The sequence below is a fragment of the Berghia stephanieae genome, chromosome 4 (genome assembly GCF_034508935.2).
Source record: "Berghia stephanieae isolate SIO BIC M18660-M18661 chromosome 4, UCSD_Bste_1.3, whole genome shotgun sequence".
NCBI classification, from domain to species: Eukaryota; Metazoa; Mollusca; class Gastropoda; order Nudibranchia; family Aeolidiidae; genus Berghia; species Berghia stephanieae.
Window position 1 is genome coordinate 18778294 of NC_088363.1, and position 17555 is coordinate 18795848.

The following is a 17555-nucleotide window of genomic DNA, read 5'->3' on the forward strand; positions in this document are numbered from 1 at the left end:
ATCTGTAAGGGTGTTCGTGAAACATTTGTTGAATGGCAGCATCTTCTTCATCTGTTGTTTTTTTGACTCTGACCATGTCCATGTCATGGACAGACCCAGTTGTGTCAATCCTCCAGAACAATCGTGAAAGTTTGCTCTTGTTGCATCCCGGTCTATGGCTTATTTCCAGATGTGAACTGCCAGCCATTCTCATTCCAATCGCTTGATTTCTCTCTACTTCTGACAGTCGTGGCATAAGGATTTTTGAGAATGACATAGAGTCAAAAGAAATTTAAGCTTTTATACAAAATTTTGAAAATGAATTATGACATATTATCATGGAAACACATTATCTTGGAAACGTACATATGACAAACTCAATCAGTGCTATTTGACACAGACCTTTGTCATTTGCTAAACTACGATTAATAGGAAAACTCCAATTTTGAGCCTTTGCACACAATTTTTCAGTGGTGGTTTTAATGTGCTCATAAATGCCTTTTATTAAACCCAAAATGCAAAGTGCTGTATATCAATGGAAAGCTCATTGGATGACTTTCATGCTCATATAAAGCAGTTTAGAATTAACTTGACCATGAAGTCAAATAGATCAGTCTAAAACTGGTGGCATTTTTTTTGTGGCCAAGTAGTATAAGTTTGTATCTATATTATTATCTATCCATTTTCACATTCATTCGACCATGCATATTATTGATGCTGTGCATTTAGTTAAAAATTCATAACACCCACCAGCCGGATTTAACATACCAACACACAAAACAATCTGTAACCCTAAGCGGTTATAGTTTGATTGATACAATTTAGTGAGAACTACTCATAAAAATGGCTGGCTAAAAAGAATAACAAAGAGCTGGGTGACGTTAATTTCATTCTATCTATAGATTGTTGTAAAGACCGATGATAATATAGAGTTGTTTAGTGGTCATTTTATTACATGTCCATTGATGTCATCGTGGATAACAACAATAACAGGAAGGAAATTACATTAGAATAGACAAGGGGTTTCACAAAGACAAGGTAGCAATACATGGGACATAACTCTGTCATTACTACACAGAACAATACAATTACTCAGTTATTTCCCATCCAATAAACATATGAGCTAAGTTACAAGACTTTTTATAATTTCTTTTTTGTCAGGCAAATCTTGGAACATTTTTTGGTGTGTTCCTACCTTGTTGCCAAAACATTGTAGGTGTCATATTCTTTGTGAGGTTCCCTTGGATCGTTGGATGTGCTGGCTTGATTGAAGGCCTAATTATTGTTGGATTATGCTGTCTTGTGGTAAGGCTTTATCTCAGAAAAAATATCGTTTGGAATCATGACCTCTTTTATTCTGCTGTTACTCTGAGATTGGATGAATTGCAAAGTGTTATTTTTATCTCTAAAAAATTTTGATATTCTATATTTTTGCTTATATCATTTGGCTGACGGATCAAAAAATGTCCGTTAGAGTATTCAGATCCAATGGCCCGTAGTTTATCCTACATTCAGTAGTCTGAAATCATGAGTAACATTTACTTGCTACACTTGTTAAAAAAATGCAAATCCATTTATAAAACAAATGTTCATACTTTTGGTCAACTTTTTCTACTGGATTGAAATTAAATTCAGTCAACCAATAAATATTTGTGTAACTGGGGAATGAGAGGAGTTGAGAACTTTTTCATTACTTTCACCATAAGGGAGACTGGGGTATAATGATAAATATGCCTAATGTTTTGATACATTGAAGTAATTGTTCTCATAAATAGTGTGACTCTTTCTAGGGACCAGAAATTTTCTTATACCCCCCCCCCCCCCCCCCCTTTAAAAATATTAAACAAAAAAACTCTCATTACACAATATCTCTTCATCCAATACAGCCGTTTAGGGAAGGCCTTGGCTGAATAGTTGTTTTTTTTTTCTGATTTAACAATGCAGTTGATTTTTCTGAGCTCAAAGTTAACAATGATTCAATAAGAGATCACTTACTATTCATTATATTTCAATTGATATTATTTTTTAAAAGTTCCTTTTTGTGCATTTGTGTGTGCGTGTTTATGTGTGTGTATGTATGTGCACGCCTGTGTGTGTGTGTGTGTGTGTGTGTGTGTATGTTGCATTCTAAGCTCATATGACATATCTTAATCATATGTTTCTTGAATAGGGACGGCAATTGCTGTTTAATCTCTGTTAATGGCACAGATCCTAATACTCCCATTTGGCCGTTGTGACAATTTGGGTTCGCCCCGGAGAGTCAGTAAAACAAGATAGCCTGAAACATCAACATAAAGAAAAGACTATAAGAATGATCGAAAAAGGGAACACGTTGACAAGTTCTCTTGCAAATCAGGCCGATGCACAGGGCCTAGCCTGGATAGAGAAAGGGAGTAGGAAGAAGAAGGCCAGGATTGATGATAGTGAAATAATAATGATAAAGGAAAAAATTAACAATAACAATACATTTGTTACAGAAACTAAGTTTTATCTACATCACATGCGGGTGGTTGGATGGGAGCATCACCCTTGAATCATATACCTATGATGTTCGGATGGGTGTACGATCCGATAGTGATGTCGTTTCTTCTTCTCTTTACTCGCCTATCCTGCTTCTTTGGTTTGTGATTGTATTTTTGACAGGGGATATTTTTTTTCTGTAAATCTTCTGCCTGTTTGTTCTTGGTTATTTATAATTTAGCTTATGATGTCTTTAGGTTATGATTTTGATTTATATTTGTACTATTTTTGTTAGATTGCTTGTTTTTTTGTTTCAGCGGTCTCTCATATAACCTCAATTGTGTTGGAAGAGACCTAAAGCAACAAACAAAAAAATATCTACATCACAAATAGGAATGACACAACTCTACTTATCCATTCATCCTGCTTGTCTCTCTTCTGACATCCAGGAATAAAGAACATCACGGCACGAATAAATACTAAAATAAAATAAAACACAACCGCTGTATGCAGTATAGTGTCCAGTTGAGAAAACTCAAGAAATTCCTCTCTCCCTCCTCATGCATCACTTTATATAGCGATGGTTTGAACTCCCTGATTGGGTGGTTGCGGAGTTCAGATAAACTCGCAACCCGAGGAGGGTTTGGTCAACTATGGACTTGTTCGGATTGTGTCCTAACAACCAGTGCCAGGGCATAACAATCGTATAAATGATTAGTGATTCTCTTGTCTTACTGCCCAAAAAATAAAAAATAGATAAATGGGAGTGACTTAATTGAAAATTTAGAGTGATGTTGCAGCATGTACTCTTTTACGAAGTCCCAACCCTCTCTCGTCTTTTTGTTGGTGATGATGTGTTGTCCTTTGGAGTAGTCACCTCCCTCAGTGTCACACAGTCTGCCAGTGGCTGGACTGGATAGACAAATTAGTTACCTACTTTACCGTAGTTAGATGTGACAAAGCATTTTAAATCAGATTACTCTTCAATCTTTTGTTGATTGCATTGAACTAGAGTAGGCAGACAGACAGTGTCGGTCAGTGTGATGTTTGGATTATAGAGTTATAAATCATCTTTTGTAATGGCTAGTTCCCGAAACAAGTGTTACGATCCTGAAACCAACATATTCGGCTTACAGTGTACAGATTAAGAAGAAAAAATCCGTCCCCAGGTGACCTGTTGGATAATGAAGACATCTGGATTGTGGAGTTTCATATTAGAGAGACCGGACTGTATTTCATAATATTTGTGCAATGCCTGGGTAGTATTTTTCTAAGTCTAAGTGTGTTGTTTGGTGAAAAAGAAGTATTTAACACCATTTTAAGAATTTTTGAAGTGGGCCATGTTAATACATGTACAGAGAAAGATTAAATCCTTTTATTTTCACTATAAATAATGATTTCAGTTTTTATCTATGTCCTAACTTTGTCGTCAAACAGAGTATAACAGTTGCCATATCAATCAGTGCCATTGCCACAAATGGTAAGGTGACAGCCGGTGGAACTTACTTCATGATCTCCAGGTCTTTAGGTCCGGCATTTGGAGGCTCTGTGGGAATTCTGTTTTTTATGGGGACCTCTATATCTGTGGCCATGTACTACATAGGAACTGTGGAGACACTTTTGGTAAGTATAGAATTTTATACATGGCAAGTTTTGAATATAGCTGCATTAAGTAAATCCTAGAATAGTCACTTCAGTATATCTGTGACCAATTATCTGAAAACTGTAGAGTACTTCCTGGATTCTAGCAAGTTCTTGGGAGAATGGCAAAAAGCATGCTTGGTGAAATCACGGAGGTAACGACTTGTTATATAGATAAAATTTGGTCATCCAGCTCCAGTGTTCTGAATTGTAGATCGTGCTGAAATTTGGCTTGTTTTAATCCAGCAAGAACTGTATTGTCTGTAATGAGTGCATGCATGAAATTCAATTAGCTTAACTTCTAAAACCTTGGTTCTTCTTGATCTTTTCCCCCCTTGATGATTAAATGATACATAGGTACTGGGTGAAATCTTTTGGCCTCCCTTGATGGACAAGAGGTCACTTGCTGTGTCTTTTATCCTCCTATAACTGTTTTGAACATTTGTTTTCTGTTTTTGTCTTGGAATAGGATTGCTTGGTTTTACTCTTGTCCTTGTCGGAGTCCTTAGGTGAGAGGGAAACAGTCAAATGTATAGTATTGGTTTTAGGAGATTATATTTTTTTCCCTTGTAAATCATCTTTCTCTTATGTTCCTTTCCAAATTGTTTGTTTTGGAATTGAATATTATTTTTAGATATTGATGTCACAAATCCTAAAAATGTAACGAAAAATAAATGAATATAACAGTTTAAAAAAGAAGAAATACGAAACAAGGAAATGTTTCAGGCTCAAAACCCTTCTTCAGCCAATGACAAAAACAATAACACATTAATACCTCACTTGAAACCCATACAGATGACAGAGAAATATTTGGGATGTCTTGTCCACAAGTAAAAGGATCCTGAAATGTAAACAAATAGATGTGTTTGCTCAGTCTCTAAGCACTTCCGAAGCTTAGTGTCACTGTGACTATTACTGATTTACACTTTTAACCCATAAAAGTTAAGGTGCTGTATACCAGGATGACTTTTTGAGAGTTTTCTTTAGTTTCAGATTATTCTTTTGCAGCATAGTTTTGGCATTCTACTCTCACATTCTTCACCTAGGGATGGCTGAATCTTCAAGATGAATGTAGAAGTCTAAAACCAAGTTGATAACCCCCAAAATACTGTAAAATGTTGTATTTTCTCATAAATTAATCCGTAACTTGAAATATCCTATTTTTGCTAAATAAGTAAAAGATATGATCTATTTTAACTTTTTAATGGTATAGAGCAGCGGGAATATATAGAGCTTTTTATAATTCTAGGCAGACCATGGAGGCAATTCTCATTGTTTATATGGTTGTACAAAGTCGCCACCTTTTCTTATGTTCAAAATTGTCAAATGCTATCAGAATTGTTTTTGTTTTTTTTTAAAGTTGGATCCTATTCATGTTAATACCCTGGACCTGATAATTGATACAAAATTTTAAAAAATCCCTTATTTAAAATAACCAGCTGTTACATAGTGAATTTCAAAAGAATCTCAAAATTGTGCAAAGTCATCCTGGTTTATGGTTTTAAAAAAGTACATGCGTTGTGTGGTCATTTCAATTAATGTATGATGTATGTCTAGTGACTAACAATAATAAACAATCAATGCTAACTCTGAAATAAAAATCCAAACTCAAAACACCTTGCTTTCTTTCTCGAACTATTTGTTTGAATTATATCAATGCCAATATTTTGTTATAACACTTTATTTTACATTACCAGAATTACATAGCTCCTGAAATGAGCATCTTTGGGGGAGACGCCACTTCTATCAGTCGGCAAAACGATTACAGGATCTACGGCACCATCTTGTTGCTCATCATGTCCGTCATATGCTTTATTGGCGTGACATGCGTCCAACGGTTTGGCTTATTCGCTATTTTGTTTCTTGTGGCAGCCATTTTTAGTGTTCTATTTGGAATAGCTTTGGCCAATGAAGAAGACAGTGTGAGGTATAAAGTAGTTTGAATTTGATCAATCAAATGAATAGATTTATGCTTCATGATTTATGTCTCTTAAGCTTGGGGGATTGTGGGGGAGGGAGAGGAGGAATGAGTTTTTGATTGGATAATATTATATTCTCTTTAGAGAGAAAAAAAATCATTGCTTCTGTTTTAGCTCTCAAAATTACATATTACATAAATTACATGATCATTATGTAACAGCTTTCAGGTGTCAAATTTAAAATTGGTTTTTGTCACTTCGGAGACTAAAATATGATGAGATATAAATAAGGAAAAGAAAAAAGAAATTAGGACAAAATTTGCCAAATTTTGCAGAAATTCACAGAAATTTACATAGAATAGTAAATGTTGCAACTGTAACTTGGTCATTTCTGCAGGTACAGGTTTTTGTAGTTTGAAAGTGTTTTTGCTTTGAAGTATTTGATATGTTAAGGTTGTATGATGCAGCTGTTGCCCAGTATAGTTTTCATTTTTTAAATTCATTATATTAATTTATTACAAATTATATCTAAGAAATGTTTATCTTGTTTCAGAGCCTGTAAAATGGGGGATAGGGTGTTTCGATTTGATTTTGTAAATTTCAACAACACATGGCATTGCAATAAAACCAAAGGTGGACCCATCTACAAAGCATATTGTGATCAAAATGGAACTTGCGATGAGTATTTCACTAAGAATGAAGCAGAATTAATACCAGCCATTCCAGGAATACGATTAAGACTTTTGAAAGGTAACTAAGCACTGATATGGTGTTTTGAAGAATGCATGGCATCATATATTATGTATTGACGGAAATTTGAGTAGATCCATGTTTCTTCTTTTGAATGCTTCTTTGTGTGCATATATGTGTGTTTTGACCATCTACATTGTTCCACTGAAAAGCAATTCATTTTGCTCAATAATTTTAAAAACTTTAGGATCAAAGCTAATGAACTGAACATTGAATTATAGCTTTAACCATAACTTCAAAGGTGAGATCTCTGCTTTTCATTGTTACCAAAATAGTACTTTTCTTCACATAGTGTCGGCCAAATAGTTTAAGGATTTGCTTCAAATCATGACTGTGCAGCTGTTTTGGTTTTAGTGTCATCTTTCCAATGTGATCCCAAGTTAAGGGAAAACAAAACGGACAGAAAGAGTCAGCTTTGGGTTGATTTGGAAAGGCCATAGAGCATCATAAAAGTTCATCTGCAGACTGTGTTGGCAATAGATGTTATTGAATCGTTTACCATGTAAAATATGATAAAGTTGTGCACAAAACCTCACTAATATTTTTTAAACATGCCATTCAGAGTTAATTTCACCATCCTCTTCAGAGGTTGCACATTTTTGGATGTAGGAAAATATGGCCATGCTCAGGAGATGGATTTTTATTTAAGTGAGTTCTTGATGTTATTTTCACTGCGGTTCCAAATATCGTCGCTAAATTTGGTAGAATATAATTTGCTTATGTGTTTTGAAGGATCATCATCATATCTTGTCGCGCCAGTGAGTCAGCCAGTCCCAGGCAGTCTGGTTGCATTCCCTCAGGTCAGCATTGGTGCAGTGAGGTCCCAGCGAGCATTCGGACAGGATGTGGTCCATGGTCTGTCTGGGGTGACCGCATGGGCATTCAGTGCCCGGTGAGATTTTCCATTTAAAGAGGTTGGTGGCGGTGTTTCCCACCTTTGCTCTAGCTCTGTTCAACGCCACCCAGTCTTTTCTCTTGAGGTCTGTGCCTGCTGGGAGCTTTTCTGTTGGGGGCTGGAGGGCATCGTTTGCTGTCTTGTCCCATTCTACCCATTTGTCCAGGCGGAGAATGCTGAGTGGTCTGGGTGAAGGCTCTCTACTGTGAGGAAGCTTTCCTTGATTTGAGCCTGCTTTTGGGGCAATTGTGGTCATGAAGGGGGTGTCTCTGGTCCATTTCCTGTTTGTATTTTTGTATTTGGGCATGAGTTTCCCTCCGGATGTGTGGTGGGGCTATTCCTGCTGCACGGTAGACCAGTGGTAATGGTGTTGCTCTCAGCTGGCCCGTTACGATCCGGCAGGCGTTGTTGAGCTCGGGGTCTAGCTTGGAGGCATGGCATGATCGGGCCCATACAGCTGAGCAGTATCCGCAGTTGAGTAGCTGAGGGCCAATGCTGTGGTCCTTAGAGTTTTAGGGTCAGTTCCCCAGTTCATGTTTGCCAGCTTTCCAAGGAGGGCATTACGCGTGGACACTTTTGCCTTGGTCTTCCTCACGTGTTCTCTGAAGGACAGAGTCCGATCAAGCGTCACTCTGAGGTACACTGGGATGATTTTTATAAATCATACGTAGATTTGAATGTGCCTTTTGTGAGATTTTTGTTTGTTGTGAGATGGTACGATTCTTCATATGTTCGAAACAAAATGTTTGCCAAAAAAGTTCTATATCAATAGACAACCAAACACAGCAACATTAAATAAAAGAAACAAATTCATATCGTCATGCAAACACAAACTAAACAGCTCATACAACTACAAACTACAATAATCTCACATCAACAGTTTTTTTATATATATAAATATCTGGCATTGTGCTAGCCTTATGTAAAAAACGTATTCTTACACATTTTTGCTCATGGTACACATTCAACTGAAGATTGTATACATGATTCCTATTATTTAAGCATTTTTTAACATTCATACACTCTTTAAGTGTACTTAACAGTTTAAAACCGTTTCTTGCACCAGAAGTTAGTTGGTAGCATCTGGCTGGGTCATATCTGATTTATATGTGGATTCTGGAAGTCGATACTATTTATATTGTCAATATAGAGTAAGTTTATTCATTAATTTAAATATCAATTGTATTATGTCATCATCAGATTTATTGCTAATAATCGTTATTTTTTTCAAAATCTTACTCATTTTGGCTCTGAATATTTTAATGGGCTACCGTTGGCAGCACTGATCAGGACTATAAGACCAACTTTTTTTCCCCTGAACTTGACCCTGTGGCCCATAGTCCAGTGCGGCTAATACTTGTATTTTTCTTTGTCCATGTCAGTCAAGTGTGTAGACTTCATGGCTATTGTTTTGATATTGTAATGAATTAATAACAAATTCAAGAAAGAGCGACTTATATCTAGCGAAGAGCATATAGTAGTATAAAATTGATTTTTAAAAAATTGAGTGGTGTAGCTTATAGTCCAGTTCATCTGAAAGTCCGGAAAATAAATAAATTCACTCACATATTTTTAGCCGAAACAATCGTTTCGATGTCCTCCATTTCATCAGTTGGCATTTTGAATGTGTTCAGGAATACGATTAAGACTTTTAAAAGGTAACTAAGGTAACTAAGCACTGGTACATTCCTCTAAAAAATACCTAATTTTTATAAACTTTTCCAAGGTTTTTAGAAATTGAGGACACAGAAACGATTGTTCGGCTAAAAATACATGAGTGAATTTTTTTTTTATATGCTCTAATCTATATTATCGAGCACTCTCGTACCTACAAGTACCCACCAACACTCATAAATATATATACATGTATGTTTGTATGTCTATATCCTATCTTTTTTCCCAGATAATCTATACAACAAATACACTATGTTAAACAAAATACCTAATACTAATCAGGATGCTGTGCATGGCAGGGATATTGTAACAGACCTCACCTCAGCTTTTGTTGTTTTAATGGCCATTTACTTTCCATCAATTACAGGCAAGTAGAAACATTAAATATAGTTTTTCAGCTCACTATATTTTAATCTCTGATCTCTGAGTAAAAAAGTAATGGGACTGCTTGTTACTTTAAAATAAATTAAATCAATACCATGCATCATACCTCAAATTAAAGCTTTGCATTAGCCAAGTAGAATGCTACTTCTGAACATAGTCTCCGCCTCTCTTGATAGCCACAGTCCACCTTTTTGTAAGGCCACATATTCTGCCCTTTAAAAAACTGAGTTGACTGAACTCTCAGCTAATTTTTTACTATTGTCTTGGTTTCTTCATCATTAAAGCGATGTCCCCTCATTGCCTCCTTCAGTAAACCAAAAAGATGGAAGCCTGAAAGTGTTAAGTCTGGTGAATACGGAGGATGAGACAGCGTTATCCATTGATTACCTCCCTTTCCCCCCACACTTGTCTATGGAAGGCCATTTTCATGAAGAAAAAGTATTCATTCCATCTCCAAATCCGGTCTAACTCGACAAATTCTTGCTTTGAGTCGCTTCAATGTCTATTTGTACTTGCTATCTCATCAAGAAAAGTTCTTCTATCAGATCTGATCAACGCTTCTGTCTTTATTTGATTCAGTGAGGTGATACTGTTTGGACAGCGACCATTACAAGATTTGTCAGATAAAGACATGGTTGAGGGAGTTTCAGATAAGGTGTTGGATTGCATCTCATTTTCTTCTAAATGACGAGATACACATTCAACCCACCTAAAAACACTGCTTCTACAAAATGCCTGAGTTTTATAAACTTTCACAAGGTGTTTAGAAATGTTACTCGAGGCTTCTTCTTTGAAATCAAGAAATTGAATGACAGCTTCCTTTCACTGACAGACAATCGTCGGGGTAGCCATTTTGAACTTTTTGTTTAAAGAGTACATGTGTAAGTTCAATTGAGCCAAATATGATATCACATGAAAAAGAAATGAACTCAATAGAACATTTGTCCCATTACTTTTTGATTCAACCTCGTACATCAAATAGTCATTAAGGTCGCTGGTATGAATACTTAAACACAGAAGTTTCAATTAATTATTTACATTGTATGATTAAATATGTTTGGTTACAAAGATGTTTTCCTGTTGAGCATAATGATAAATCAGACCATATTCTACTAGCTTCAGAAAAATGATTAATATATGCATTTGTGTTTTTTTTAATTTTTACATGGATAAATATATAAAATTACTTCTTGTTTGATATTTGATCTTTGTCACTTTTTAGGGGTAGAGTCTGGTTCCAACTATTCAGGAGATCTCAAAGACCCTCACCGGTCCATTCCGATGGGAACAATGGCAGCTGTTTCTGTCACCTCTACTCTCTGTATCCTTTTGTTGTTGGGTTAAAAAAAGAAGGCCTTGTAGAAAATGAAAAATTGGAGACACTAGTATACAATTTTCTTATTTATGTAAGATGTGTAAAACTAATTATCTATCAGACCAATTTTGTATGAATTACTTTTAATTGAGGCTTCGTACCTAATGATCACATGACCTCCTGTTCCTATGCAAGACAAGCTAATGACATGGATAGATTTTTTACTATAATCTCATATTACGAGTCCTTTGATATTTAATTAATATACATACAGCTCGTATAACTGATTTATGTCAGTTATTGTATAATTTGTAGAAACCAGTCTAACAAACATTTCAATTGTTCCATTTTTGACTCGATAATTTAAAAAAATGTTTTTGCGTTTGTTTTTTTGGTTCCTGTCACCGACCAATAACCACGAACCTACGCTCATGTGAACTTTACAAGTATAAGATGGATAATAAGTAATAATTTTGAATAACCAGCTTCTTTTTTTCATGAATTAAGTGGACAAACGGATGTGTTATTGAGTTATTTATTATTTTATTTTCTTCAAATTTTGTACAACATGCTGCGTACAACCAGCTTCACTTTTGCTGTGACTATATACAGAAACGTCTGAGTACAAGAAAAAATGAAAATGCCCAGACATCTTTTGCAAATTCACAATTATTGATAGATATATTTTATCAGTTGTTGTGATAGTGCCGTTGCTTTGAAAAATAATTTTTATTTTTTTTTGGTGTGGCTTCACATGCGAATGATACTAATTCCTATTCTAATTAAAAAAGACATGTGCTCTGTTGTACTCTTTGCTGGAAGTGTAGAAGGGCCTGTTCTCACAGACAAGTAAGTTCGACTGTGAAACAAGATAATAATCACAAATGAAAGATATATCAATAAGAATTAGGATACCCATTTACATTTAATTCTGTATCATTTCTCAATTAACTCCCCCCCCCCCCACCCCCCCCGAAACCACAATAAATTAGGGGCCTATATTATTTATGACTGTTGATGCATCCAGGTTATGTTTTTCCTCATTACTTTAAACTTATTTTTTTGTGTGATTAGATATTACTATCAATACTAGTGAAACATCGATGTTATTTTTGATTTGTAAAATGGCTTTTTGGATTGGGGTTATTGTTAATATATTTTTAAAAAAATCAGCCTTTTTGTGCCTCATAGAAGTGCTTTGAGAGAGAATTTAGTCAATCTATTGATCACACATCTGATGACCAGAATATTTCTTATATATTTTTATTTTTATATTTTAAATTTCTATATAGATATATTTAAAAAAAAATTCTACCTATATTTTTTTTGTTTGTTCCTAGCTTGAATGCATGTATGTTGTAACCCTACTAATTTTTTTTTGTTGCATGTGGAAATCTGTCTTATGGTACCACTAATTAGTGAATGGTTATTTGTAACATATCTTATATTTGTATTTATACTCACTACTTTTGAGGCCTTTATCCATCCTTCAACTGCTTATATCTGTGTTTGTCCAACTTTGAGATTTGCATTTACTGAAATATTAATTCAATTGATTTGATTGATTATGTACATAGAATCCTATAATGAGTACATGTATCGATAAATGTGAGATGAATGAACGATTTCATCAAAGATCAATTATAGTTTTTTAAAAACACAATCCTTCCTAATATAATATTTGTACAACCCAATGGCGTCTTTCTCTACAGATATGGACACAGTATAAGCGGGAACGGTGAACTCATGTTATCACTGTTGGCATGGCCTTCCAAATGGGTTGTTCTTGTAGGAACTCTGACTGCTACCATTGGTGCAGGACTTCAAGCTTTGGCAGGTGGGTAGAAATAAGGAAAATCAATATTTTTAAGTAGTTGAAACCATTTACAATAATTCTTAATATTTGCTTTCTTCAATTCATAACACAATTTTAAAAGAATATGATAGGTTTCTTGTGTACAATATTCTTATATGGAAAAAAGAGTTAGATTTTTAAAATGGGAGACAACAGCAAGTATGCTGGGCGTTGTGTTACTAAAATGTTGATTGATATTGAACTCCCAATTCTCCAAGAAAGCAAACACATGTGACTCATATGTTTAAATTTATTTTAAGAGACATACATGTAACATTTTGTCTTATTGCGACATATCACACAAAAACAATCCTTTAGCGCAACCTTTAAGTGACATTTTTATCTTCTTCTATTTTGCAGGGGGTCCTCGTCTCCTCCTGGCTATTGCCTGTGATGGAATATTCCCCTTTTTAGCAAGTTTTGCCCAAACTTGGAAAGGAGAACCAACCCGCTGTCTTTGTGTGACATTTTCAATTGCTCTGAGTGGCATTCTCATTTCACGCCTGGACTACGTTGCTCCCATTGTCACCATGTTTTTCCTGATGTGTTATGGATTCATCAACTTTGCCGTCACATTACAGTCGTTACTGGATTTGCCTCATTGGCGTCCCAGTTTCAGATATTTTCATTGGATTGTAACCCTGTTGGGATCATCACTTTGCGTCTGTATCATGTTTGCCAGTAACTACATTTATGCCATCATTGCAATTTCTATCGCTTTTTGCTTGTACCAGTATATTGAATATAAAGGGTAGGTTAGTGAATCATATTTGTAATTTTTCAAATTCTAACATGATGGCTTGTCAATGTTTATGCTTGTACTGTGGAATTTCCCGTAGTTTCTTGGAAGGACATCAGAATTTCATTTATGATTCGAAATTTTTCATTACATTTGTACAAGATTCAATAATTAAATCATTCCTTTTCAAAACACTGAACACCAAAAACATACAATCTCTAATACTTAACATTCAAAAGAAAAATCTGTCAGATCATGACAAACGAAAAATAATCATGCAATACCCTAATGTATATTTTACAGTGATTGTGAAATATTTGAATTTTAAGATAGGCTTACATATTTTTTTATTCATAAAACCTTGTATGGAGCTGTACTTTGAGATATCTATTAATGCTGTGCATTTAGTTAAAACACTTACAACATCCACCAATGGTATATAACGTAACAACACACAAAACTCAGTGTAACCTTGAACGTTTATAGTCTGATTTATATAATTTAGTGAAAAGTTGTCACCAAAAAGGCTGCCTAAAAAACAATAACAAATAGCTGAGTGACGTCAATTTCGTTCCTTTTATAGACACATTTGACTTCTTCGGAGATTGTATTTTGAAGGATGGAAGACTCATCTAGTTCTAGTACTCCATGAAATGTTAATATTTGAAGCTATTCTGTATTACAACACTGGATACAAATATATTCCATGTTTTGATTACCAGTCCTTTTGACCATCACATTATGTCACGTCACCCATATTCATCACCACTGCTGCTCTCACTTCTGCCACTACAGCTACTGCTGCTGCTACTACCACTACTTCTACTGCATCTACTACTACTCTACTACTTCTACTACTGTTACTACTACTAATACTGCTAATGCTACTACTACTACTACTACTACTACTACTACTACTACTACTACTACTACTACTACTACTACCACTACCACTACTGTTCATACTACTAAAAGTACAACTCTACCTACCTACCTCCCTACCTATCTATCTATCTATCTATCTATCTATCTATCTATCTATCTATCTATCTATCTATATATCTATCTATCTAGCTATCTATCTACTGATTATCCACCGATTCATAGTCATCTACCTTCCTAGCTATCTCTCATTGTGTCCAATCATCCACTTTTTTATCAATTAATATACATATAGACCCAGCTATCACTCGGCTGTTTACTCGCCCTCTCTCACCTCCCCTCCCCCCTTTCTCTCTCTCTCTCTCTCTCTCTCTCTCTCTCTCTCTCTCTCTCTCTCTCTCTCTTTCTTTGTCCCCACCCTCTCTCTCTCTTTCTCCCTTTCTCCCCCCCCCCTCTCTCTATTCCCCCTCTCTACCGGTCCGCCTCAAAGCAAACACCCCCCTCCCTTTTTTATTTATTTATTTATTTATTTATTTATTTATTTATTTTTTTATTATTATTATTATTATTATTTTTTTTCCCTCTCTCTCTCTCTCCCATCTCTCCCCTCTTTTCTGTCTATCTACCTATCTATCTGTCTATCCATCTATCTATTTATCGGTGTATTCCACTTTACTAACGCATCGTTCCTTCGCGAAGATTCGACCTTCGCTCATCCAACAAACCCCCCCCCCCCCACCTCCGCCGTGACCCTTTCACCTCGCCCCCTCCACCGCCCCCTACTGTTCCACTACTACTACTACTACTACTACTACTACTACTACTACTACTACTACTACTGTACTACTACTACTACTACTACTACTACTACTACTACTACTACTACTACTACTACTACTACTACTACTACTACTACTACTACCAATATGTCTTTTATCTTCCATTATAGTCTGGAAAGTTCTGTTCCCTGACGCTGACCTTTGCTTATCAATTAGATCACCCCCCTGGGGCACCCTATCCTCTACCCACGCCACGCTAACATTTCATTCATACTGCAACCACCATTGAGTACAGACGATACAAGTTATTTTTCATTATATTTTATTTGTTTTCCACGTTTATTTGTGTATTGTTGTGCTGACGAAGGGTTTGTACCCGAAACGTCCATTGTCTGTTTTGTTCCCATACGAAGCCTTTCCATTTTCACTCTTTCGTTAGTATTATCCTGACCTGTATTCTTTTGTTTCTACTTCAGAGCTGAAAAAGAATGGGGCGATGGCATTACAGGTCTGAACATGTCAGCAGCTATTTATGCCTTGAGTAGATTAAAACCAGATTATCGTCACACCAAGAACTGGAGGTAAAGCTATCAATATAGTTATGGATATCATAATTAGTTTTAACATATGTTAACATCATCATCATCATCATCATCATCGTCATCATCATCATCATCATCATCATCATCATCATCATCATCATCATCTTTATCATTATCATCATCATTGTCATCATCTTCATCATTGTCATTATCATCGAGGAACTTTGTTTAAGCAGAGCACAATGCCATCTTGGTCGTAAAAGGGATTCCACCACAAATGAGTTGACTTTTATGTAGATTTTGAAATAAAAAAATTAAGAAAAAAATCAATACCTTTTTTCTGTCACTTAATTTAAAATAAGGAAATATCCAAACATTAGTTAGCTTTAAATTGGTAGGCTTGTAACAATGGGCGAGCCTCAACAAAGAAACCAAATTGCGAGATATGAAGGCATTGTCACTTGGGTCGTGTTATCTGTTCTTTATAGAATAAAGCCTGAGAACAGAACTGAGAGGTCAAGGAGTCGAGCTACTTTTATTTTGCTGCTCACTGTCTTTGGTCAGTGTTAATTAAGTGAAGAATACTATTTCCTTTCCTTGTTTCAGGCCTCAAGTGTTGGTTTTGTTAAAGCCATCAGAATATGAAACAGAAGAATTCGGTTCGGACAACCTGGCCCTTATCCATCTGTCACAGATGCTCCAAATGGGTTGGTTAAAACTTAGTTTGAATAATGTATATGGTGATAATTAAAATAAGGCCTTTAAAATTTTTTTTTAGTAAATACTAAAAACAAATAAAGCACGCAAATTGTTGTGTTAATTATAAATGTTGCTTTGAATATTTTTTTATGTTGGTGGAATAAAATATGAGAAAATGAAATAAAGAAATCGACATCATGGGAAGGTTTTTAATCGTCAACATTTTTGGTTAATTTACTTAATGGTCCCAATGAGTGACATTCACTATCTTGCATTATACGTGTAGTTTGTGTGTTGTTATGATATTTATTTTTCATGCGTTTTCCAACAAAAGCTCATGTTCAATCTTTTGGTGTTAAGATTTTAACAAATCTACAGTTGGTTTACAAATCCATTTTATTTTTACTAGCTACTGGAGATTCATCAGTTCTTCATGTTACCCCAGTGTTGGTACTACAGAGGCATGCAAAATTTTATTCAAGTACCTTTCTGCATTGATATTACTACTGACAACTTATGTTCTGCAGTCCTTACCATTAAAGTCTGAGCTTCATGGCTTTAACTGCTCTTATGGTGAAAATTCTGAGCATTGCAGCTATAACCAGATAGGGATGAAAGTAATTATGATGTTTAAAAAAATCAGTCTTGCCATTAGAGCAGTCAAATTTTCCTGTTTATATTTTAATTTTCTAAAAAGTACTGTCCTTGTACGCTTTATTGTGAAACACTAATTGTTTTAATTTTAGGCAAAGGTCTGACATTGTATGGGTCTGTAATTCATGGCAAGCTAGAAGAGCATGCAGAGGATCTAGATATGTATAAAAAAGTAACTTTTTCTACAAATGCACTGGGCAATGAACCCTTCAGAAGTTAATTCTTTTTCTTCTGTTATGTATTCAACTATTTCAATCATTTATGTATTCAACTGTTTCAATCATCACCTCAAGTTGATTTTTCTTTTTTCATTCCATTTTTTATGTATTTTACTTGATCGTTCATTGTATTCAGATTGATCATGCAAAGAAAGCATCTACATTATAAC

At 35.2% G+C, this 17555-nt stretch overlaps 1 protein-coding gene across 2 annotated transcripts in view; it reads left to right on the top strand.

The window, feature by feature from the left end:
* LOC144970160 (solute carrier family 12 member 4-like) overlaps window positions 1-17555 on the top strand; it is a 44634-nt gene that overhangs the window by 10224 nt on the left and 16855 nt on the right. For both annotated transcript variants that reach the window (XM_078909509.1, XM_078909508.1), the window contains exons 5-16: window positions 1141-1284; window positions 3877-4062; window positions 5778-6007; window positions 6553-6749; window positions 9548-9685; window positions 10925-11023; window positions 11809-11866; window positions 12730-12854; window positions 13233-13623; window positions 15749-15853; window positions 16421-16521; window positions 17260-17339. In XM_078909509.1, coding sequence (XP_078765635.1) covers window positions 1141-1284; window positions 3877-4062; window positions 5778-6007; window positions 6553-6749; window positions 9548-9685; window positions 10925-11023; window positions 11809-11866; window positions 12730-12854; window positions 13233-13623; window positions 15749-15853; window positions 16421-16521; window positions 17260-17339 — 1854 coding nt within the window. The remainder of the gene's footprint in view (window positions 1-1140; window positions 1285-3876; window positions 4063-5777; window positions 6008-6552; window positions 6750-9547; window positions 9686-10924; window positions 11024-11808; window positions 11867-12729; window positions 12855-13232; window positions 13624-15748; window positions 15854-16420; window positions 16522-17259; window positions 17340-17555) is intronic.